Genomic DNA, 26,099 nt, shown 5'->3' on the forward strand with positions numbered 1-26,099 from the left:
AAATGAATTTATTATTATCAATATCTGTCTTTGCTTGAAACATCTTCTTAACACCAGATGTCGCTCACGCATTTCCTCAAAAAAAGTGTTTTTACGGCAATGATTTGATGTTCTAAGCACCAAATAAACCAGAAGAACACAGGCAGCAGCAGCACAGCACGTGAAGTATTCTCTATGTTGGGCATGATGGAAAACGTTTTTCCCAGAGAGAACTTCCACTCTAGTAATCGGCAAGAGAGCCAAGTGCATTTGGAAAAGCGCAATGTGAAACCAATAGTTTCTGTAGCGTCATCCAATGACCTTAATGAAGCTGCAAGTGAACCAAACAAGCAAATTTGAATTCACTTTTACAGTAAACTCAAGTTTGCTTGAATTTCTCTGGTGGGAAACGAACTGAAGCAAACCTGAAGAAAAAAAAAATGTTTGCAAGTTAACCATGATTTGAATCACTTGCAAGTGAGCTAGGTGTGAAAGTGCCCTTAATTCAAATAGGGTAATTTACAGCGGAGTGCGGATTTTGGGTTTCAGAAATGAATAGAAATATATTTGTTTAGTATTGTACGAACTGAATGTGCAAATAGATGAAGACTTAAGGCAAAGGGTGGTGTTTTTTTATTTTTTGTTTTGGGTGATACATTTAGCAGTCCAGTTAAGAGACTAATGCCAACACTGAGAGTTTCAGGTTTTGACAGTTCACGCAGCGCCCCCCATCCCCCAAAAGATGTTTGCTGCTGCCAACAACCGCCAGGCAAGCTGCTTAGACATACTGGAAACCACATCAGGAGCTGTGGTGTGGGAAAGCCTTTTTTCCTGTCTTTGCTTCTAAACATCAAACGTTTTATAATAAATCTGCTGTCGAAAAGCTTTTCTGAAGCCTGAAGAGTAAAAACGTTTTATATTTAAAAGCTTTTTGTTTTCAAATGGCTTCAGAAAACTGAATTGCCATCACACTTTTTTTTTTTTCCTTTTTAAAAACTGTGGTGTTTTTGATCCGGGATAGCCCATCTGAATTGTCATGTCTTGTTTTAAGTGCGAACATATCTTGCTGTCTCTTAAAGTGTTTTCACTTTGATACTTATGAATTCAAAGCCTGAAGGCCATGAATCTGCCACTGAATTCTTTTGGCATACAGAGAGCGAGGCAGAGAGCCAAAGTTTGCCTTAGAAGTGTAGTGGTAAAGTGAAGTTAGTCAACACAGTTACTGTATTTTACCAAGTCACCTCTATTGGCAAAAACTGTACTTCACTGCCAAGTCATCCTTGTACAAATGCTTTCCCATCACAACTGATGTGTTCTTTCAGAAATAGGTCATTTTCAGTGCTTTGAAACCTATGCCACCAATTAAAGATTAAACATGTTTAATACATGTAAATATATAGTTCATGTTTTTAAAATATAGGTTTACCATATGTATCATGAATACTGTGTCCAATTCTGGTCTCCACAGCACCAAAGGGACATTGCGGCCCTGGAGAGAGTCCAAAGAAAAGCAGCCAAACTAATCCTAGGGCTTCGAGGACTAAGCTATAAAGATAAGCTGAAAGAACTGAATCTGTTTAGCCTTAACAAAGATGAATTAGAACCAATACTTTAAATGCAGCACAGAGACCAGGACCAGAGGGCACAATTGGAAATTAAGTGGAGATAAACTCCGGGCCGAAGGAAGACACTTCTTCACACAGAGTGGTGAGGGTATGGATGGGCCTAGTCATGTTGTTGAGGTAGATCCTTTAAGAACTAACTTGGCAAAGTTCTGAGATCAATCAGCTACTAGGAACCGGATAAGCTTGGATGAGCCCAATGGCCTCATCTTCGTAATTTAATACAAATACAGTTTGTTATTCGTAAACTATTCTAATCTAGACAGTTGTTGGCTTCCTTAACAGCCTATAAAAAAATCATGAATATCAAACCTTTTGTGTTATTCTTCAAAAAATTATTCTTCAGTTATACGTGTGCACCCAAAACAGTAGACAAACCTCATTAGTATGCTTCAAAGTCATCCTTTGTAGACCTTTACTGTTTAATGTGTCACCGTCCAGGGTTAAGTAGCTTGGTAACATCTGTTGGCAGGTGAAATAAGGATTGACTTGAAAGGGTGAATAGAGGTTGTCTGTAGATTTTCAGTGGAATTTTTTACCCCGGTTTTCTCCCCAATTTAGTATGCCCAATTATTATTTGTATCCTCGGCTCACCGCTCGCAACCCCCCCGCCAACTCGGGAAATGGCGGCTGGAACACGCGTCCTCCGGAACGTGTTCCTGCCAAGCCGTCATTTTTCGCACTGCAGATCCACAGCAATGCCACCAGACCTATAGTGCCGGAGGACAACACAGATCTGGCAGCTCCACTGCAGAACCACAGGCGCCCTATCGGCCACAGGGGTTGCTGATGCACGGTGAGCCGTGGATTCCCCTGCCGACCTAAGCCCTCCCTACCCGGGCAGCGCTCAGCCAATTGTGTGCCGCCCCCTAGGAACTCCCGGTCACGGTCAGCTGTGACATAGCCTGGATTCGAACCTGCGATCTCCAGGCTATAGGGCACATCCTGCACTCCGCGTGGAGCGCCTTTACTGGATGCGTCACTAGGGAGCCCCCCAATTTAGAAATTTTACAAAATAAGTCGGTGGTCTCTATCCATTAATTGTATGTAAGCTGAGTATCATCACCAAGTCTGCATTTGATACTTTCCTGCACCACTGTTGCTCTTCTCCATGTTTTGACCAAGCTAGCATTAACCGCTAAGGCAAGAAGTTCAGATTCCTGCATCATCACTAGCTCGTCTTTGCTGATACCAGAAATAAAGCACTTCGACGGTGTTTCTCAAATGCAGGTAATCACACTAGACTTTAGCAGGCCCTCCCTCACTCAATCAACCTTACAGTGGTGTTGGTCGGTAACTGCTATGCCGCTTTCATTCAGTCCACGTCACTGCTGTTGTCGTGGTCTGGGCTGCATTCTTTGCTATTTCTGAGAAATCTTCTCTGTTTTACTTTTTGTATAGTCCCATATAATGTGTGGGTATCAAATCTTTTTCTTTGAGAATCACTTTACGGTATGCACATTTGTTCGTATTTACTGGAGTTACTATCACTTTGATAGCCAGGCTGCAACCGAGTTCAGTTCGAAACGACAGACAAGCAAACCAAGTGCGAGGAGAGTGGGTTAGGAGAGGGGAAAAGGGAATGAGCTTGCCCCAGATTCGGCTGCCGAAGTGGGGCAGAAGCGAAGTGTCTCATCTCCTGGAGAAAGCCGCATCTCCTCTTGCAGCAAAAAAAGTAAATACATTAGGACAGATAACCACGTAATATGCCTAATATTTATTTAGTTATAAAACGAATGCTGAATGAGATGTCTGTGTTATAAAGTGCCAGCACAGCTTTTCTTCAGTTCAGATACTGTATCAAAAGGGAGAGACAGAAAAAAAGTTGTTTATAGTTTGAACAACACCAGTATTGTGTTTACTGTAGAAATATTGCATGAATCATTAGTATGGGGAATTGAGGGACATGCTGTAGGAGCGTTATAACAGAGAGCCTTGTAGTGAGGGAGGACTGTATTGCTTAACCATCCCGAACTTCAAAATGCCTCAATAAAAAATTATACCAACGAGGGTTTACAAGATAAGTGTCACTCAGTGCAGTAGGTTATGCAGTCATCCCCTGGGCTGTCTCACTCACAGAGGTGTTTCTCTTGTGCTGAGCGCCAGGCACATCAGTCTGTGAACAGTTCCATCTGGTGTATCAGCTCCCACTGTCTTTCTGTTGCCCAGGGTGAAAGCCCAGCCTTCGGGGCTCAGAACTCTCACTGAGAAGCATGGATCCGGAAAGCATTTCAACTGCCAAGTTAACCATTACACCCCCTGCTTATTGACAGCATCACATAGCAACAAGGGTTGCCCATTGCTGAAAGGGACAGATGGTAAAAGCCATATGCCAGTAACGACGGGTTGAAAAAAAAATAACACATTGAGAAAGGAAAACCTGGACGGTGAAGACAGAATTTCAAATGGACAGAATGAATGTATACCCATCTCCTAAATGACTTAGATACAAGAGCAGATAAACTATTGTTTGTTTAATTTCCGTATTTAAAACAGCACAAAGAAGTCCAAAGTAGATTAAAAGCTTGTTATATCTAGCCGTGCTTTACCTGATCCATGTTGCATTTCTAAGATATGATGTGGGGTGGGGTGGGGGGGGGGGGTTCTGGACACTTCCCAGAATCTAACATGGTCAGTGCTATTTTTATCTGTTCAGTTTATCCACCATATTGTCTGTTTGTGTATATTTAACATTTGGCCATAGTATTCTCTCTCACTCTCTCTCACACACTCTCTCTCACTCTCTAATTTTTTTGTTTGGGTCATTGTTTTTCTAATTGTGATGACACTTGGTAAGGACAGTGGTGTACAACTCTGGATCTTGAAGTCCTAAATTAGTTAATTTAACCTGCAAGCTATGACATTTCAATAGGAAGCAGAGCTCTCTCTACATGTAAAGATGCTTTTTAAAGCAATGCATTATATTCAACAGTTCTTAAGATATGAAACATCATTAACTTGGCTCCTCAATAATTACCATTAAATTACACTCACTCAAGTTTGCTGAAATTCATGCCATGGAAAAAATTGATATCCAGTTATAAGTCCATCATAATATTCATATTGTGCTTTTTTTAGACTATTTATTTAATGACTTGTATACGTAAAACTACTTTTATTTAAATCATGTCTGCCTTCTTTAATGTCACACAACATAACATTTTTAATCATACTGCATGTAATGGAAATGTGTTGGTTGATAAAAGGCAAGACTTTTCAACATTAACTGCACTGTGCCACGGCATCTCCAAGGAAAGTCTCACTAAAACAAATTCTCAAACAGACAAGCACACTCAGCCTCCAGACCTCTCTCTGTTTGCCAAGGGTGTCAGCAGCTGATCAATGCCCTTCACGCTGTCATACCTCGACTGGCAACAACGTGAAAAACATTGAGAGAATGGGAGAGGGAAACCGTAACAATAACAGACTGTCTGGCCGTGGCATACGGTGCTCTTCAGAATTGAGTATGTGTTTATTTGGTGTAATAATCCCTGGCTGAGATTAGCTTTGTGTGTATGAAACATTAGTTAAACAAAAGTATGGTTGCTTATTTAAGGTGCCCCTCTCAATGTTGCTAAGAAAATGTGTGTAGAGGTTTGAGTTTTACCAAAGGCAGTGGGGTGGAAGACTGCTTCAAACTGTGAATGAAATGATTGACTGGTTGGCGCAGTGTGTTGGTCAAAGTATTTTAATTGGACTATGGTGAACAATTAGTCTGAATTTGATTAAACTTTCCATTGATATTTATTTCAAGATTCCACAGACTTACAAGGTACAGAAACATGCTTTATCAATTTAGATTTTAACATGTATTATGCAATTCCATTCTACTTGCGTTTTATTACGTGGTGGGGGAGTGGCATGGAATTTCTCACCGAACCAATGTTTTAAGGGTAGCACAGAACCAGAGGAAGGAGACAATTCTTCACACAGAGAGTGGTGAGTGTATGGAATGGGCTGCCTGGTCATGTTGTTGAGGTAGAATCACTTGAATCCTTTTAAGACCCACCTTGACAAAGTTCTGAGATCAATCAGCTACAAGGAACCGGACAAGTATAGATGAGCTGAATGGCCTTCTCTCATTCGTAAATTGTCTTATGTTCTTATAATCTTAAAAGAAATATAGCTCTGTCGATGGTTTTATATTTTTCTTTAACCAAGTCGCTTGTTAGCACAATCGCTCCATAGTATCTTGCCATTGGGTACCTTAGCAGTTTCTTTTGTCACATCTGACAAAAGAATCCACAGTGCCAGAAACTAGTTGTGACGAAGTAGCCATTTCCTACTAACCTGTCTGGCCCTGCCAAGCCCTAGGCCATGGATAGGCACTTTTTTGTTCCAACTATATCCTTGATTTATTCATTTGAGCCAACTAAACACCCAACCAGGTCCTAAAACACTGAATTATTTCTTACTGCTTTTTAAACGTGGAATGCAATGGAACTGCAGGCTCTTGCCAACAGTTCATGTTTTACCCTGCCCGCTGAATATGGTGTGCTGTGCAATTTAGTTTATGGTAACTTGGACCTGCTCCATCTACCGGTACCACAGGTGATATTTTAATGCTGAAGCTGAACTCCCATCTCGAGTGGGTGGACAGCAGATTGATCTGGAACAGCAAAAAATCTGTTAATGGGGTATTGACCTGGGCAGGAATGTGGGGGGCAGGTTGAGCACCAATTAATCAACAGCATGTCAAAAAGTGCCGCCTTCACCCTGCAGTTGATCAATAGGTAATCTGTGCAGCGATGCAAGACACACTTGGGATCTCCGGGGTTCCACCCCACTGCCTTTGGTAAAATTGTGCCAACCCCCCCCCCCCCCCCAAATAGGTAACCCAGGGATAGCTCTGTCATTATCAGCCAGCAGTTATTATCACAAGAAGTCACTGTAATAGAGATTTAGGTTCAGTCATCTCGTGTCTGTGCACCAAAAAAGGTTAAAAAGCCCAGCAACTCACACCCAACAATGCAGCATTTTTTAGGAGCCTAAAATGATTAAGATGTATTATATATTTTAGACAAACTAGTAGAATTTGTATGTTAATGTCTTATTTTGTTTTTAAAATGTGTACCCACGCAGGCCAGGATAGGATACGTTGTTTAAAGTGTTAAAATGAACGTCCTTGGGATTTTTCAGGGCTTTCAAACAGCAAATACTGTCACATATATTCATTGGTTTTAATCTTGTACGATCACAACAGAACACGTGTTGCTGTGGATGATCGTGGAACCCCCTGCTGTGTGTAGAGGGAGTGATTTGAAGGATCACCTGAGACTTTCATAGAAATACAAATTGTCCAAAATATAAGGTTCGCTTATTGTGAATGTACCACATTAATCTTACATAAACAGCTTCCTAATGAGCCTGAATTTGCAAGACAATCCAGGTAAAATCATTTGTGTTGCAATTGCAAGAAATACAGATGGTAATTTGCATGAGCCGACACGCAATTTCCAGATCCCAAAACAATCAATTATAATGAAACTTTTTTATTTGATATTCGTTTTAGCTTTTGGTATGAAGTTAGTTGAGTTAAGCTAGGCTTTATAGCATCTAAAGTAGGAGTGGGCTAGTATAAAATATCCACAGTATGATAACCGTCAAAAAATACCATGGTAACCTTAATATCACAGTACAAATCGTGAAAGTTATAAAAGTATTTTTTACTAAAAATGGAAAAATACTGTAGATTTTAGTAATTCCCAAACATAGCACAAAAATGTAATTTTAGAAATCACACTCCCTTTCAGGGAATCACTTAAATTGTATATTTGACTGACCAAAAGCTGAAAAAAGGCATAGCAATTAAAAAAAATGTTTCTATAGACAATCAGAATGTTTTAAAGTCGTACAGTATACACTGTACTGCCACAGTATGTAAAACGGAGGATTTAGCCAAGAAAGTATATTCGTGTCATCACGCTTAACATGTTATCTGTGCCATCTCGCTTGTTTTCACGTTGTACTCAAAGGACACATCCTGTTTTTAAGCCTGATACACGTCTCCAACATTGAATTTGATAAAGGCACTTGTGAGACCAAACTTTATGAATTTGCACATATTTAGCTGCAACATACCTAATTGTCCAATTAGGGCAAGATGCAACAACTTCTGATAACCATAATGTTAGTGTTTATAACACTTCAGTCTGTTTGGAGATTGTCACTAGTAAGCTTTGGTTGCAGGTTTGTTTGTGAAATGCCAATGTGTGTGCCTCAACTGTGTCCTTGTGAATTAATAAGAATGAAATGTAATGTAAACCTTTAACATCTCACTATTCATATACTGTGTTTTTAGAGTCTAGAGGCACATGGGGAATTTGGTAATACTACATTTTGCAAAAATAGTTCTTTCCCTTTCTTTCTCCCTTTTCCCCCATTTTTCTTTTCTCCTGTCGCATTGTCCATGTGTGTTTAAGCTAACAAAGAGTGAACACTGCACTTGTATTTCTAATTGCAAGCTGTCTTCAGGCTGTTGATTCAGATCCTTCTGTAAGCTAGAAAAAGCACTGCAGACCCTCGGGTGTAATTGAGGTGCAATGGGCCCAGCAGAGAGCAGGCAACTAGGTCTAGTGGATAGAGCAAAATCAAAGATACCATCAACACACAGCTAAAAGTAAGATCATGGAGGGGAAAAATCTTAAGCTGAAACATAAATGATAGTATATCAGATCTTTTCAGTAGGAGTCCTTTGCTAAAAGCTCACACTCCTTAAATCCTTAAATTGAAATCTGTGGCTATACAGGTTAGTTCATGAAGGTGGATATAACTGCCTGAAACACAGGAAGCAGACAATACTTGTAAAGAGAGAAACTTCTTGTTGGGGCTGTGGAAGGGTAGTACTGTTGTCAAGGCTAGTAGCAGGAGATTAAAGTGTGCTTTTTACACATTGTTTTATATTTGCAATTTAAACAAAAAATGCAAAATAAATCATCACTCAAGCTGAATGGCCTCTTCTCGTTTGTACATTTTCTGATGTTGCTATGTAATTATTATTTTGGTGTATTTTACATGACCCATACCTGCGTGGTCCCTGCAGCATTGGCTACGGATGGGCCTGTAACTACTCTAGGCTCACACCACTCACTTCCCAGAACGCAAAACACTTTGGGTGGGATTTGCTAACAGTTAAGCTTTAGAATAAGCAAATAAATCGGAAAAGACGTAACTCGCAAGCGTGGGCACCGTCAGATCACACAAGCGGGTTGTTACAAGCTCAGTAATCTGCTGAAGCATTCCTGGCTAAAATGCTGCCTTGAGTGCACTGGCAAAGTGAGTTTTCACCTTCAACTGTAAAGCAGGCAAATTACACAAGCAACGCAGAGAGAATAAGTGGGGCTCAACTCTGGAGCAAAGCATGCTGATTACACAAGCCACGCGGAGAGAATGAGTGGGGCTCAACTCTGGAGCCCTCTCAGCCCGGCACTAATTTTCATACAAAAGAAGCACTGTGAGGGAGCGACCTGCCCGGACTGTAATCTCATTTATTTAAGATGCCATGTTGCCAATTAGGGAACCATGCCAGTGCCATTTCCTTTTCCTTTCAGAGCACTGTTTGCCATCTTCTTCTTTGTTTCCCTACATGTTATTTTCTTCAGTAGCAGGTACCATACTTCAGTCAATTCCCTAGATTACACATATTTTTATAGTTAGGTGTAAGATTAACACTACAACCTTGATAATATGCTCTGACCATCCAAAAAATACTAATAATAACTGTGCTATTGTGTGGATCATTTGTTTTACCCCACAGCTTTCAAACTAGATATTTTGGTATTCCTGAATAAATAGGCGCTTCCACTGCAAAAAATAGGCAAAACAGTTTTGGTGGTCATCATTGTAAACAAAGTCGGTAGAATGAACAGATATTACAACAATATGTTTAATATTCTTATAATAATAACAAAAAAAGTGCTATTGATCATTTATAAACAGGAGTTCACATAACTTTTAACATTGGGTTCCCACGTGAAATGTTTTGGTACGCAGTGAAATTAAGATATATACAGTACACCCTCGCTATAACGAACCTGTTGGGGTCCAAGTATTTTGTTCGTTATATCGAGGGGTTCGTTTTACCGAAAGGACAATCAAAATGTTGGAGTAAGTTAATGGGAAGTGTGAATAAAATTATAATTAGATGTACCTGTGCATCTCATGTATGCAGTATTCTGACTTTGCTTTATCCTATTTGTTAAATAATTAAAACACAGTACAAAAAGCACAAATCCTGAATTGAAACTAAACTTTTATTCAAAATCAATCCGACATGGAAAGTTCATCAGATCCTCCCTCAATTTTTTTGTAGTTGTTTTTTCTTTAATCAATTTTGCTTTGCCGCACGGTGGCTGAACAAGCCAAAAACAGAGTGCTTTTTGACAACCTATATTCACGACAGCGATATGCCTGCGTTACTCCTTTTTTCAAAACGATCAATATAGGTTCCAGCTTTGTTGCAACATAAAATGATTTTCGTTTGAGGCAGTTACACAGCGCATGCTTTTTATTAAGATAAGAGTTGACTTCACTGTGGAGGTGCCATCCCGTGCACACAGACCAGGATGTTTGTTGACAGTGTGTGTTTATATTATCTTTTTTAGGTTTTTTTTATTTTTTTTATTTGGGGTCCAGGGGCCTGGTTCTATAGCTGAAGGTTCGTTATAATGAGGGTTGTTATAACATTAGGGTTATTTGCGTCTTAAAGAACAGTATGGAAGTCCACATTTTTTCTTTATTGGTCTGCATGCGTACCAGTTGTGTGAACCCCTGGTTATAAACCTAGTGTATACCAAAAATAACACAAACATTACGTATTCTATTATCCTCCCTGGTATTTTTCTGGTGAAATCAAATAAAAAATAACCATTTTGTTCACGGGGTAATCTGTGATATTGTTGCAACATTAAGTTTAGTTTTTAATTTTTTTTTTTATTTACATTTTCTAAAACTAATAATATTACCTGCAAAAAATACATGCTTATTGTATGGATTAGTCTTTTGTGATTTTCCAGTGATGAAGACAATAAGTACGTTTCTCTTTTACTGTACGTTTCTCTTTTACTGTACTTACTGTGCAGTGTGGAGTAGTGGTTAGGGCTCTGGACTCTTGACCGGAGGGTTGTGGGTTCAATCCCAGGTGGGGGACACTGCTGCTGTACCCTTGAGCAAGGTACTTTTACCTAGATTGCTCCAGTAAAAACCCAATAAATGGGTAATTGTATGTAAAAATAATGTAATTGTATGTAAAAAATAATGTGATATCTTGAAACAATTGTAAGTTGCCCTGGATAAGGGCATCTGCTAAGAAATTCTATAATAATAATAATAATTATTATTATTATTATTATTATTATTATTATTATTATTATTATTATTATTATTATTAATCTCATCAGAACCGCCTTGATTTGTACTCGGCACTTATCCTTACATGCCCACAAATGTCAGTGCTGTGTGAAGCCTGAAGAATTCCACGTTTTCAAGCACATAAAAAAAAATAGTTGTTCATGCAGTAATTAGATGCTGTTAATCAAGTCTGTGTTCAACGGTGGTTGACTTGAAGGTTCTTTCATTAGCCAGGAAATGAAATATCTGTTGAAGAATCTAGTGCATTTAAAGCCTGATGATGCCCTTTGCCAAGGTGGCACAGCACCAAAGGGACATTGTGGCCCTGGAGAGAGTCCAAAGAAGACTAATCCCAGGAGTTAAGGACGAGCCATGCAGTAAGGCTGAAAGGACTGTGTCTGTTTAGCCTGGAACAAAGAAGAATCGGGGGTGATTGAAATCTTAAAAGCAGTTGACATAGTTAACCCTAACCGTTACTTTAAGTGCAGCACAGAAACCAGGACCAGAGGACACTGGAGATAGACATAGGACAGAGGGAATGAGACCCTTCATCACACAGAGAGTGGGGAGAGTATGGATTGGGCTACCTAGTCATGGTGTTGAGGCAGAATCACTTGGATCCTTTAAGACACAACTTGACAAAGTTCAGAGATCAATAAGCTACAACGAACCGGACAAGCTTAGATGGGCTGAATGGCCTTCTCTCAATTGTACATTTTCTTATGTTCTTATGTTTTGTAGTCATATGCCTCTGCTGAGCTTTGAGTAATACAGTATATGCCATTTAAGATAAATCGAATACATTTCAGAATGAAAAGAAAGGGGAGTTTCAAACATGGGGAATTAGTGCATTCATTTCAAGGACTGTGGGTTTAATGTTTGTAAACAGTTTGTTGTACAGTACTGTAGATGGGTCCTAAATATTTGATCTTTCATGTACTATATAACATGCTTGTCTTACTGTGCAAATGGCATCTTCATGTTTTATACGTAAAGTGCTTGTGTTGCTGTAGAAATGGCTTCTCTGTGTTTAGAGAATGTAAAAAAGCCATGCAAGTAGTTGATGAAAACCCATTTATAATGTGTAATTCCTTGAGATGTTTTGAGTGCAGCTTTAAACAGCGTTGAAGAGTGGCATGAGAAAGCTATGCAGTGCAGGTTTCTTGTTGTCTCTACCCTAATAGGCTTCACATCAAAGCATCAACTACACAACCAATCAATTTAATTACAATTTACATGCAGATTCAGGATTCAAATTATAAAAACATGTACATATTAAATTTAACATTTTCCATCCATTTACATTGTATGGATGAAAGTCATTTTAATCATTTGAAATTGTTCTCAACAAAGACCCTTCATAGATAATTGTCTTTTAATACAATATATGTACAATGTTTAAAATGGGTTTCTGCAAAGGTGACTCCTAAGATTAGGTTTATGTAATAGGGACTCAGTCTGTTCTACATGGCTAAAAAATTGTTTAACATTTGGGGTACCACTGCTCCTTGTGAGAAGGCTTTCTCAAAATATATGTATATTTTTTTATACTTTTTTTCTACTGAGCAAGAGGTGTGGGTGCATTCATCTGTCCCATATGTCTTTTTTTTTAGTTGTTGTAGTAGCTAAATTAAAGGCTGGATCTGTCTTGCGATCACCGGGAGAGGGTCGTGCAATGCAACCAGCTACAGTTGGATCCAGAGAGTGGCTTGACAATAGAGCCTAGATAGCAATGATCCCATAATGGAAGAATTAACTAACTGTGATAGAGTCCTGGTATACTTGCCTCAGGTAGCCGAGGAGAACACAGACGAGACTGAGATAGAGATTGACGTTGATATGCCGACACAGGCGAATGGGATTTAATCAATAAACATAAACAAAAAGTAAACAATAATGTCATGTGACGCTACCAGCGATGGTAGCGCACAGAGGACGATACATGACTGTACAAACACTCAAAATAAAACACAATACAACAAACTATAAATCAAAGGTGCCGTGAAAACGGCAGGCCTTGCAGCAGCCCCGATCACAGTGATCTCTATGTCTTTATACGAACGCTCTGCCGAGACACGCCCACCTGCCTGCTGGAACAGCTCATTGCTTTCAGCTGCTGCTCCACGCAGACAGGTAATCGTCCACGGCAGAGCGCAACATCAATTAAACAGTTAATTAAATCAATTTACAACAAATAATGCGAAAAATATACAATAAAACTACATATTTCCCCATGTGTAGGGCTTCTGCCCTGCCACACTAACCTACAAAATAACTTCTGTATTCAGTTGGTTTTTGCCCCTTTTATCTTATTTTTTTAGAACAGCTCAGACAAAAAGCCGTACAGACATGCATACTGTCTGCTGTGACACGCATGCTCATGTTATTGTATGGTTGTTGACTGCTGACCTGTTTTTGTTTTGTCCTCAGAAATACGTGGGGGGCGAGGTGGGAAGGAAGGACTGACAAAGCCACTGCACCTCTACGACACCCCCTATGAGCCAGTGGAGAACGGGAGCGACTCGGACCCAGAGCGAGGGACCCGCCCCCCCAGGGAGAGCCGTCTGCCCCAGGACGATGAGCGGCCCCCTGAAGAGTACGACCAGCCCTGGGAGTGGAAGAAGGACCGCATTTCCAAGGCATTTGCAGGTACATGGTGTCTACTGTCTGCACAGTATGTAGTTGTCTGTGTCAGTGTGTGTATCACTGGTAGACAGACTCTCTGTAATTTATTTTTATAATGTGTTATGTGTTGTAATGTATTTTCATCCCCATGGCATACAGTACTGTGGTGGGATATTTTATTTTACCAGGATAATAACCCAATTTGATTTGCATATCATTTTCAATGGGACATAAGCAGTTCAGGTTTTGATCCAACCGAGTTCTAAATACCAATTTTTAAATCTGCAGCCCAAATCACTGACCCAGGAACAGCGTACTGTACATTTGTTTGCTTCACAGGTTTTCCAGGATACATGGATGTAGTAGTCCTAATGTAAGTGCAAATCGGGGTATGAGAAACCAGTCGTTAAAGAGTTAAATTTCAGTGACAGGCTATAGATAGGTAAGCAGTAAGTAACCCCTGCACTTTGGTGTGATCACAGTGCAAGGCAATGGGGCAATCGTGGTGGGGCAGAGGGATACAGTTGAACACTGTATTAATTGCAAAATAGGAAATCATATCATTGAATACATATAAACTATTAACAACACATTTTAAGTAATAAAATATACGTCTACATGTTGTGCACAAATCTGCTGAATGGCTTGTTTCCATTAAGATTTCCAAGTGATCAGTTATCCCCATATTAAAACATGATATTTATCAGTGAGAATCGCATGCAGTGCTTCACAAGCCCTAGCACACCTCATATCTTCTTTTTTTCTAGCCTTCAGAGCAGTAAGGGTTTCAGTCTGAAGTGCCCGTTTTTTATAATGTGCAATACAGGTTTGATATTTCAGTACCCAGTCATTTTCACCGTGACTGTTTTTCTTTCAGGTTTTATGCTGTGAATTTGCATCAGACCTTATAGTAACATATACTTATGCATGCATAATAAAGCAAGCCAGATGTTTTGTTTGCTGGTGTTGCTTTTTGAAGGCGCTTTAAACAATCCAAGGCAGCTGTGCAGAAGAGTGTGTTTCCCTTCATTTTATGTTTTTTATCACGTATGTAATGACATTTGGTGTATGCATTCCTAGTTTTATGTTATCTGTTATCTAGTTTTGCATATATTTTGAGTGTTAAAGTTCTAGTCGGTTTCAAGAAGCTCTTTAAGGACCATCAGAAATGTATTTAGTAACCACACCATTGTTTGTTAGGCGTGCACTAATAACAATGGTCTAAAATCAGGACATCATAATCAATTATGGGTAGGGGTCTACTTAAATCACTGTAAATTTACGTATTTTTCGCAGGTAGGTTATGTAATAAAATTAGGATTTTGCGGACATTTCGCGGACCTGTTTAAACATTAAATAAACCTAAGTAGACAATATTTCAGAGAACTATAAAAGCCTAAAAATAATGGTACTTGCTTCCTTACTAAACCAGTGTGCTGTCATTTGTTAAAGGCAAGCATGCAACATCCCCCAGCAGTTGCTGCCGACATTCTCTGTCTGGTGTGGACTTGCCCATACATTGAGACTGCACGTTCTGCATCCACTGAATTGGTTGGAAGTGTAAGGCAAAGCTTTGCCAAGTTATACAGATGTGGAAATCGATTAGAAACAGTCCCAAAACTCAGTTACCCAAGGACATCTGGCATACTTTAATAAATGCAATATATGCAGCACATTTGTTGTCATATTATTTGTCCCATATAATCATTTATTTTATTAGTTCCGTGTCAATTCAAAGAAAACGTGCCGGGGTCTAAAATTGTAACTGCGTTTAAAAAGTAAGCAGCAGGTTGTTTGAAGCGAGGTGGCTGTTCTAGATCGTACCCGTAGTACTGATTTAACTTGGATACAAACGACAGGAATACTTTCTGTCTGCGTCGATTTTCCAGTTTGTTTTCTGAAAGCTGTTTATTTTACATTCTGTTCAGCAGCCTTTCGTTTTAATATGTGATTCTGAAGCTAGTAGCGATAGTATTTTTTCCAAAGACACATTACAAGATGTGCAAAACAATTACCTCAATCTGCATGTATAGTTTCTTTGGGAAATATCTTGACACGATCATCAGCTGAAATATACTTTGCTTTTTTTTCTTTGTCTTCCATTTCTGTTATTTTACCTCCAATGCTGAAAACTAGATTTTAGCAAAGGAATAAAAAAAGCCTATCTACGTAAGGAAGATACGTAGTTTGTGTCACTTGCGTTGTGCAGTAGTTCATTTAAATGAGGTTTCTTTTTTTTTCTTTCTCTGTACTTGTCCGGTATGCATTGGCTCCTAAAAGGTGAATTTTGCAGTGACCCCTCAATTTCACAATTTCCACGAATTCACGATTTAGGTAGACCCCTAATTATGGGTGATTATGTACAGAAAAGCCATCTTCCCCTCAAAAGCTTTGTAAGTAATTTCCCCACAACCTCTGCATAATGACAGGTGTAAAGTGACAGAAGAAGAGCAGGATGACTCACTGAGCCTATTATCAGATGTTCAGTTGGGGTTATCACAGTGAGTGGTGCCATTAAGCATAGCCTGCCATTGCAGGGTGTCCAGAAGCTGCCTCGGCCTGCCATGCAGGGTTAGTCTTGGCATTGCTGTGATTGCAAGTACTTAGAACAGACTGGCAAATAGTAACTGAAATACAAGGGGATAGGTATTGTTTTCACGTAGCTGTATCTGGAGATGTATTTTGTACATTAGGTATTAGAAAGTTCCAGAATCTTCTGTATTATGTCTCTATGGAAGGCTATGGAAACTATTTGAGCTTTGTAAGCTATTACTTTATTTGGTTACATCGTGATTAAATCTTTAATATGTGTCAGTACACATGTCAGAGCTGGGGATTTCAACTCATCTATATACACTGGCTGATTTACAAAATAGAGAATGTGAAGTAAAATGACTAAATATCCTTGTCTGCACTACTTTAACACTTTTCATTTTGCTGTTTCGTATCAGTAAAGCACCCTACAATCTGTAATTATGTAATACCTGACTTTTTGCATTAGAATGGCAGCTGAAACATTTGTGATTTGTCCTGGCAGCAGGAAGTGGTGTTCAAGTAAAGACGATATAAAAGGGTCAAGGGCTTCCTGCAACAGCCCACACAAAAGACAAATAGATACTTGTTTATCTTAAACTTTCTTATGTACATCCAGATAAAGTTCAGCATACTGACGTTTCTGACTCGTACCTGAAATTGATAAAGCAGCTACAAGCCTATCCATTCAAAGAAGCTTTTGGACGGAAGCATATTTGTGGGATTAAAACATTTAAAGCTCTTTGATAGGTGTGGTCTAGTCATGCACGCATAGAAAGGGTTATGTTGACACAGTGGATCTGTAAGGCGCTTGTATGGCTGCAGTCTCGGTTGCACCATGCTGTTTCATGTTCCTGGTAGGACTCCAGGAACGTACATGTATTCTAGTAAATTATTCATGTACCAGTTTGACCTGCACATCCCACTGCTGATCCGTTAATGATTGATGATACAAATCAAAGGAATTAGCAGAAACACCACCCTAGAGTGAGGCATCGGAGCACCATTCTGTATGCAGAAGAAATAGGGATTTGTTATTCTGTAATACATAACGTGACAAATACACAGAGAGAGGGAAGATCTATCCCTGAGACCTGTCTGAACATGGAACTGCAGCACCAAGTTTTCATTATGATGCATGTTATTTGTATCCGCTGTAGTACGGTTATGTAAGTTTATTAAGATCATTAAAATCGTGACTGCAAGGATCAGAAAAAGAAATATGAATTCCAGGCATTTCACAAAAGAACAAATCACTGGTATACTCATAGATTATGTGTTCTAATCCGGCTTCTTATGTTTTTTTAACATTACTATTCCATGTAAAATGTTTATTTTCTTTTTTAACATTATATAATTTCTGTGAGAACTTAAATCAGCTCTACTTTGTTTTCATGAAACACCACACTATGGGCTATTTTTGTTGTCTTATTTTTTGAATAGAGAGAAACACCTGTTAATAGCACACAGCTAGAACCAAACAACTCGGTCATACAGTATAATACAAGGTCTCCCAAGCACCCTCAAGCTGTTTGTTTCTCATTTGGTAACACTAACATCATTTTGTCTGTGTTAAAAACAATAGGAGCTAATTAAAGAGTGGAGTACACGCTTTGAAAATATGGCCCTATAATTACTATGAATGTGGAAGAACATGTTTCCTATAGCTAATTCAGATGTGGTGATAGTTATCTCTACGGTGGTGGTAATATGTCACAGTTAATCTGTGTTGGCCCCGCCCAGTTCTCCAAGGTTCCGAGGCTGAAAATGTGTTTTAATGTTCAGACTGCATCCAAGCAGCAATGCAATGCATCTGACTAAGGGTAAACTTTTTTTGTTAAACTATCTGACTTTTTTTATATATATAAACTATATTCCCTTTAAGTATGAACTTCGTTCCTATTAACTTTTGAAGAAAATTGTAAACTGAAATCAGTCATGTCACCATGCACAGTGTGAGTTCAGTGATACTGATGTCTGTTTAAAGATAATGGCTGCAGATACAAGATTACATTTCTAAATTAACCACAAGGGCTGTGATGTCAGGTGTTTTTAAAGGCCATTACAGCATATTCACTTGTGATGCATAGTAAGCAGGACTTCATAACTCGCAACACATTGTGTGATTTACAACGGGTGCCTTATCCTGTGTTGAAAGTTCCTTTAATGTCGTTTGGAACACTATAGAAATGTATTCTGTTGCTCCTCATAATGTTTTGCAAACCCAGTCCAGACAGTAATTCAATAGAGAACCGTACATGGGCCTTAATACATTTTCCCTTGGTTTCTCTGCTCAGCTGGTGACGTCAACTCTGGCCAGATGTGAAGTGATCACTAATTGCAATGGTATGCTTGTATAGTGTAACATTATGTGAAGTCCTGTGCTGTGCTGCGGTATTCCCCGCATGACCCTTGATAACACAATAAAAGAAAATCTAAATTTTTTGTGCCACTTTTAATCTAGCTTTGTCCCCACGGCGATCTATTCTTTCCCCCTGATTGGCGCGTGTTTAACTCCCCATCACTGATAACCTCCACGACAGACCCTTTCATGTGTGTAAATGTGCCCTCTAGATTAGTGTGTCGCATGCCCTATCTGCACTCAGACACATTGTGTATGAGAGCATTTGCTCCCTCCCCTTCCAGGCAGGAGACTCGTGGACAGCATTTACTTTCACAAGCACCCTGAGGGCTCCAGCTATCCAGCCATCCATCAGCTCATCAATCTGCCTGCTCTACTGCCAGGAGAATGAGCCGCCACCCATTCTCTGCTCCTCAACCAAGACTCTTTAAAACGATTTTCATTTGAAAAGGTCTTGCATCTCAGATACAAGATGACAGTAGCTCAGTGTATGCTAAATTCAATTGAGAATTGTAGCTGTGCCATATATACAGCAGTATTGTAGTGTTACTAACAGTAAAGGTGTTGGATTTTAATATGGGCTCATATTTACAGTATTGGTCCCTCACTTATTAATTTTATTTATGCGTATAATATACAGTACTGTGCAAAAGTTTTAGGCAGGTGTGAAAAAATGATGTAAAGCAAGAATGCTTTCAAAAATAGACATGCTAATAGTTTATATTTATCAATTAACAAAATGCAAAGTGAGTGAACAGAAGAAAAATCTAAATCAAATCAGAAGGCAGTCTGTTCGCCGAAGGGCTGGAGAGCGGTACATGAATGAGTGTCTGCAGGCAACAGTGAAGCATGGTGGAGGTTCCTTGCAAGTTTGGGGCTGCATTTCTGCAAATGGAGTTGGAGATTTGGTCAGAATTAATGGTCTCCTCAATGCTGAGAACTACAGGCAGATACTTATCCATCATGCAATACCATCAGGGAGGCATCTGATTGGCCCCAAATTTATTCTGCAGCATGACAACGACCCCAAACATACAGCGAAAGTCATTAAGAACTATCTTCAGCGTAAAGAAGAACAAGGAGTCCTGGAAGTGATGGTATGGCCCCCACAGAGCCCTGATCTCAACATCGAGTCTGTCTGGGATTACATGAAGAGAGAGAAGCAACTGAGGCTGCCTAAATCCACAGAAGAACTGTGGTTAGTTCTCCAAGATGTTTGGGCCAATGTTCCTTCAAAAACTGTGTGAAAGTGTACCTAGAAGAATTGATGCTGTTTTGAAGGCAAAGGGTGGTCACACCAAATATTGATTTGATGTAGATTTTCTGTTCACTCACTTTGCATTTTGTTAATTGATAAATATAAACTATTAACATGTCTATTTTTGAAAGCATTCTTACTTTACAGCATTTTTTCACACCTGCCTAAAACTTTTGCACAGTACTGTATGTTGGGTATTTTTTTTGGGGGGGGGGGGGGGGGGGTTGAATGGCAGCCATGGATGGTGTAGACATGTTTTGATACCACTATTTGTTAATTAATTTCAGCTGAAGTAGTACCCTGTCTGATTAACTATGGCCAGATAAAGGTAGCAAACGAAAAGATATCATCACATCTAACACCTGCCTATTCGTGTTAAGAGTTTTTCTGATTTGCTCAGCATGAAGCCAGTAGATCCTAGGAACAGAAGAAAATGAAAACAGTAATATTTGTTTTATAGGCTTAATTTGAAAAAGGAAAATGTTCGATGTGTTTTCCCTTAAACTCATTTCTGCTTTCCGTATCCTTTGCCCTTCGTTGCTTTCAGTGGCAAAACCTGTTGCACAATTTATATTTGAATCAAGAGCCCAATCCTTCAACACAAATACTTCACTGAAAAAGGTGAATACATTATTATAGCATTTTGTGAACTTCCCACAAATAAAAACAAAAAAAGGCCCTACATGCTATCCTTACACTAAATGAAAATAGTTTTACTATACTTCAGTTACTTGGGAGATAATGGCAAGCCAAGTGTAAGCCCATGCTTCATTTTCTCTCGAAATATTAAAGTACTTTTTAAAAATATTTTGACTTGGATTATAAACCACTATTATGTGACTACAATTCATTTTGCGTATCTTGCAGTCTCCTAAAAAAACATGTATGTATTCATAATTAATCTAGAGCGGCTGCTGCATTTTTTAACGTGTGAAGGGGTGTTGTGTTAATTTAGTTTGACAGTTTATTACCTTTTTTATTTTACTGTTTCCCCCCTACAGTGGCGACGGGCAGTTTGATTGGTTAACCACTGTGCTATGATCGTTCCAGCCTGCTTTACTGCTTTGTTACCTGCACTGACTTTGGGGTCAGTGGTACAGATGATACAGCTCTTAAATGTGAATGCTTTATTGAGCTGTGCCTGGATAGCTCTTGGATGTATTTTATTTATTTAATTTCTACTTCAAAAGCAATGAGTATGAAATCTAGGGTGGTGTAGCCTGCATTGATCCGCTTGTTTTTAAAATCTTGAACTAAGATTTGTTTTGAAGTAGCGCTAGAACAAACAGGGTTTTTTAATGTAAATGATTATTTGAATATTAGCTGTAAATCAAGAGAATAATTAGTATTATTACTGCACACAAAGTATTTTGTGAGGGTACCCCCTCATATTTCTTATTAAACAACACTTCTGTGCATTAGAATGTGTGTTATTCATTTCAGATGTCATTTAGGCCTTGGTTTCCTTTGCTTGATGTCCTTCTGATACAGTCATTTACAAAATCTGTTATATGAATATTGTTTCCACAGAATACATTTCTAGCAGTGTTTTTTGAGTATTTGCACATTTGTCCCAGCACTCTTTTGAAGCGATGCATGTGTGTGTGTGTGTGTGTGTGTGTTTCCCATACCATACTTCTGCACTGTCAGACTCTTTCTTAAGAGTGCTGCTGCCTGTCAGCCATACCTCATTAGAAGCTGTACAGTTCTGAAGTAAAGCCTGAAGTAGATTGGGATTCTAGGACTGGGCAGACAAACAGAGGTGTGTGAATCTGCCTGTTTCATGCCGGACCATTTGGATGCAGCATTATTATCTTGGAAGCACTCGTCCTGTCAGGAAAGAAACTTTACCACAGGCAGAACTGAATCTGGCTTGGCATTCAGCTGTGACAGCCACTTAAATCTGGCCAGTGTCGGAGCTGCTATGTGGATAAATAGAGTCCTGTGTTGCTGCAAAGATAAGCCAAAGTGTGTTTTTCATGTGAAGGTCAAAGTCCAAGGCAGGTTAAATCCAAGTATATGCCCAAGTGTTGTCAAAAGCAGTATAGGCCAGTCCAGACCTAGACTTGGACAGGACACATCTTGGTTGACCGGTGTATTTCATTAGCACTGAATTAGGTCTATGTGCTTTCCCATTTTGGCATTTATTGAAACGTTTTCATGTTTTTGCCACACAGAAGAAGCTCTTAAACTGAAGTCATCTAGTACCTTTTCAGTTTCACAAAAACGAGTTTTCCTCTGTGTCCTCAGAAACAAGACATCTACGATGTAATAAAGACATTTACTCTATAGGGCTTTAATTAATCAGGACCTAACTTGGTATTTCTTCAGCCAACAGTAGCCCATTAGAGAAAGTGTGTTGTAATGTGCAGCCAGCACAGAACAGCTGGTAAGTGCAACACCGATTTCATGCAGCCAGCGCACAGCAGAGGCTCCACAGTATCGTCTTTAGTTTAAAGGATCGCCCGCTAGCGAGTTTAATTAATAATTTAATTATTATGATCCGCAGTCAGTTCATATTTCATTCTTTTAGTCTTTCAGTCTGCTGAAAACTACCAAGTCTCTATGGTACTGTACTTTGCTCCTGTTGGTACAAATGCAGAAGGAAGAAAATGGGATTACTACTAACGTTTTTGGGGTGCAGTGCAAGATCCTTGTCAGAATAAGAAATACAATTCTGATCAGTTCAGTCCACAAGTGTATTTGATCACACATTGCAGGAGTGCTGTGTCCACACACAAAGCCATAGTACTTCACTGAATGCTTTATTTTCCTGGTGAAAGGATTATGCAGATTGGCATTTCCATTGCATATGATAGTAGCACATGATGATAATTTCTGATGTATTTGATGTTTTTGTTGTTAAATATATAAAGTTTAGCAGTGCTTTTATCATTTAGTAGGTATGCCAGCTGGTTTAACAGGGCTCCAGACTGCAATTACATTGGTCGCCAATGCAACAACAAATAATCATTTGGCATCTGTTTTTTTGGGTTAGGCGTCTAACATAAAAAATTCTGCCTCTCCCTTTAAAAACATGTGTCAATTATTTATGAATGTGCTATGATGGTGGTCTGTAAAGAAAAAAAGGCAGAATTTCACATGTTTTAAATAAATGCCTGGAAGTCAAGAGGGTCTGTATTAACACCAGCAGAATACAGTAACCCCAATTTCATGCAACAGTTGTGATGATGGAGACCACCCAAGCGGATCTGATCCACAAATTGACATTCAAACCTGCAGACCCGTGACAGTCCTTGTAGAACCTGCAGGATGGTCTGGTTTTGCAGAGTTGAGATACACATACACTCCATTCATTGATGGGCTCTTAATTCAAGTTGCAAATTATATCATTTCAAATTCGCTGTTGTTTTCTTTATCTTTTTTTGATTTGAAATGTCATTTTAATAAGAGAGGTCAGATTAATCATTGACCAAAATTTTAGGCTCGCAGTCTTGACTTCATATGGAGAAGATTCCTCTTGAAGTCAGCAAGATGAAGGCAGTTGGGATGCAGAAGGTTGATGGAAGGGGATGGTTTGTAAGAATAGAAGGCATTTCTTTCCTTTAATCAGGAGCTTAGTTTAACTTAAATCATCCAATGTCAAAACCTGAACTGTAAATCAAGCAATTGTTTTCAAATGTAATGCAGCTTTCCTATTTGCTGTTATTTCAAGTATCTTTATTTTGCATAAGTAAGATATAGTTTTAATGTACTGAGTTCTTACCACCTGGGCTGCACCTGCAGTTCCCAGTCCCCTGTTGACTTCATAAGGTGATGTTCAGGAGAGCTGGGAGCCATTTAGCGATTATTTAATTACACTGTAATCTTGTGTGGGAAATTTGAATTACAATCTTAACTCTAAATGCCTCGCTGCAAGGCAGCTTATGTGGGATCAAGTATTGTTGGTTTGGATGTGTGGAACAGCTGGCTGTGCTCTGTTTGACCTGACCATGACTCCATGATAAAAACCATAGACCTGATGGCTCAACTGGTATAGCCCTAGGGAAATTAAGATAGGGATCTAGGTTTATATGCGGTGAGGTTCTAAAACCATTCCTAATGGGACTAATCTTCTCTCTTCCTTCCTTGTTTAATCTATTTGCATTCATCTCCCTTGCTTGTGGGTTTGTATAAATGATCTGTAAATACAGTAGTTAGATGTGATCTTTATAATATATATTTTTATTGTTCTAGTTTTTTTTTTTATCGTAGTTGTTCTAATGTTACCATTAAAACAAAAATGTGTATCTCTCATTTCTGTATTGGACAGTTTATTTTAATTGTTCATTTGTTTTTGTGTGAAGTGCTTTGGGTAATAAAAGGTGCTATAGAAATGTGAATTGTTGGTGTTATTATTTATTTCTTAGTGTTGGTGGTGTTGTTGGTGTTGTATCTGTGTGTGGAGCAGCAGTCTTACTGGGGTGCAACATCATCACAATCTCAGCATGACCTGGACCAGACACATCTCCCAAGCAGCAATCACCCAAGATATCCAAACACCAATGTATCCAGCATGTTTTTCTAGCAGCAAGATGTGTTTCTATTAAATTAGTTAGGAAGTGTACTATGTGTTCCAATTAAATAAATAGACCATACAGTGGCACAGAGCTCAGCTTAAACAACTCCACTGCACCTATAACATGTATCTACTGTCCAATATTGCTCTCTCAGGTGCTTGCTCAAGCCTGTTCTTGTCTAGTGCTATTTGTTTCGAGTAGCCCACTGTTAAAAGTAATTCTGTCCTCGCCATGCTTTAAAGTACAAACCTGTGCTCACGTCCTCTGACCCTTTGACATCCCTCTCTGAGTTCTATGTGTTCAATCAGCCTGCTTTGAAAATGCTTCACTGACACTTACTGACCAATTTCAGCAGTGTGTTCATGAATTGGGAATGCAGCTTTTCTGTATGTTTATCACCTCCAGTCTTCTTCCTTCCGTTTCCTCACTTTACTTTGTCTCTGTTTTTCTTTCTCTCTCTCTCTCTCTCTCTCTGTTTTTTTCTCTCCTTGCTGCTTGTCTCCTGTGTGGATGCTGCCTGTCTTCAGTAGAGATTAAAGTGATCAAGGACCTGCCCTGGCCCCCTCCAGTGGGCCAGCTCAATAGCAGCCCCCCCACAGAGGAGGGAGGGGAAGCCCCCACGCTGCCAGAGGCACCCCCAGTACCCTCTTGCCAGACTGCTTCCGAAGAACATAACGGTGCGTTTGCCAGGGCACGATTTTTGTTCCCTTTAACAGTGATTTTATGTTTACGTAACAACTTTGTTTTGCATCATCAAGGTAAGGTCAATGTGATACATCCTGAATGCCTATTCTGTGAACTTCTCCAACTCATTGAACTTAAGAACATTAGAACATAAAAACATTTGCAAACGAGAGCAGGCCATTCGGCCCATCTAAGCTCATTTGCTTCCTAGTAGCTGATTGATCTCAAAACTTTGTCAAATTCAGTCTCCACTTAATTTACAACTTTTGTCCTCTGGTCCTGGTTTTTATATGGCTCTCGGTATTGGTTAGGGTTAACTATTTCAACTTCTTTTAAGATTTCAAAGACTTCAGTCATGTCCCTCCTAATTTGTCTTTGATCTAGGCTAAATAAATACATTTATTGTATCCTATCTTTGTTGCTCATTCCTTTTACACACACTCATATGCTATAGGGTATTTTCATTTTTTAAGATTATTTTAAAAACTTGCAGCCTGGGATTAGAAACTAAATTCATGGGCTTTAAACACAACGTATGGTTGTAATTGTCAGTGGTGGTGTGTAATCCGATGCCTCTTCTTTGATCATTTTCTTTCTTCAGATATGTGAAGTGTTGGGTTACAGTCTGTGAGGCTGGGAGCCCATGCCGCTCCATGCAGAACTCCATGTTCTCTCAGGGCAGCTCTGGTGTCTGTCAGCCAGTCTGATCACTCCCGTTTCACAGTACATTACACTGATTGTCATCAATATTAAATTACTTTACATTTTACATCAAACTATGGTTGAACTTTATGGAATAAATGACGGTAATAACAAGCTTTTATTTCAGTGCAATTCAATGCAAAAATCACATTGTCAAAGTGTTTCAAACAGATTACATTTTCAGTTAAGTGGCAACAAAATATGTTTGAATATGTGGACTACCACTAGGAAATGATTACTGTTGGTCAGAATTGTATCAACAGGATACCAAATAACTGCCACTCAACAGCCTCCTGTTTGGTTTTTCTTTGGGATTTATTAGGCTGCATTGTTTCCATGACAATAGTCATAGATTGCACAATCTGGTTCTTGTCATTTTGCAATTATCAGGTGTCCTTGGATGGAGAACAGAAAAGATGCATGCTATTTAAATGAGAGATGAGGTTGTGAAAATGTGTCAAGACTGG

General features: G+C 39.2%; 1 protein-coding gene across 3 annotated transcripts in view; it reads left to right on the forward strand.

Annotated features, from left to right (window-relative positions):
- The window catches only part of LOC117429540 (SH2 domain-containing adapter protein F-like), a 76,119-nt gene that overhangs the window by 31,433 nt on the left and 18,587 nt on the right, over positions 1-26,099 (forward strand). The window contains exons 3-4 of one of the 3 annotated variants that reach the window (XM_034049141.3): positions 13,380-13,598; positions 24,774-24,923. In XM_034049141.3, coding sequence (XP_033905032.1) covers positions 13,380-13,598; positions 24,774-24,923 — 369 coding nt within the window. The remainder of the gene's footprint in view (positions 1-13,379; positions 13,599-24,773; positions 24,924-26,099) is intronic. The other 2 variants (XM_058998462.1, XM_034049143.3) reach the window with 2 other exon arrangements.

The sequence above is a fragment of the Acipenser ruthenus genome, chromosome 24 (assembly GCF_902713425.1).
Source record: "Acipenser ruthenus chromosome 24, fAciRut3.2 maternal haplotype, whole genome shotgun sequence".
NCBI classification, from domain to species: Eukaryota; Metazoa; Chordata; class Actinopteri; order Acipenseriformes; family Acipenseridae; genus Acipenser; species Acipenser ruthenus.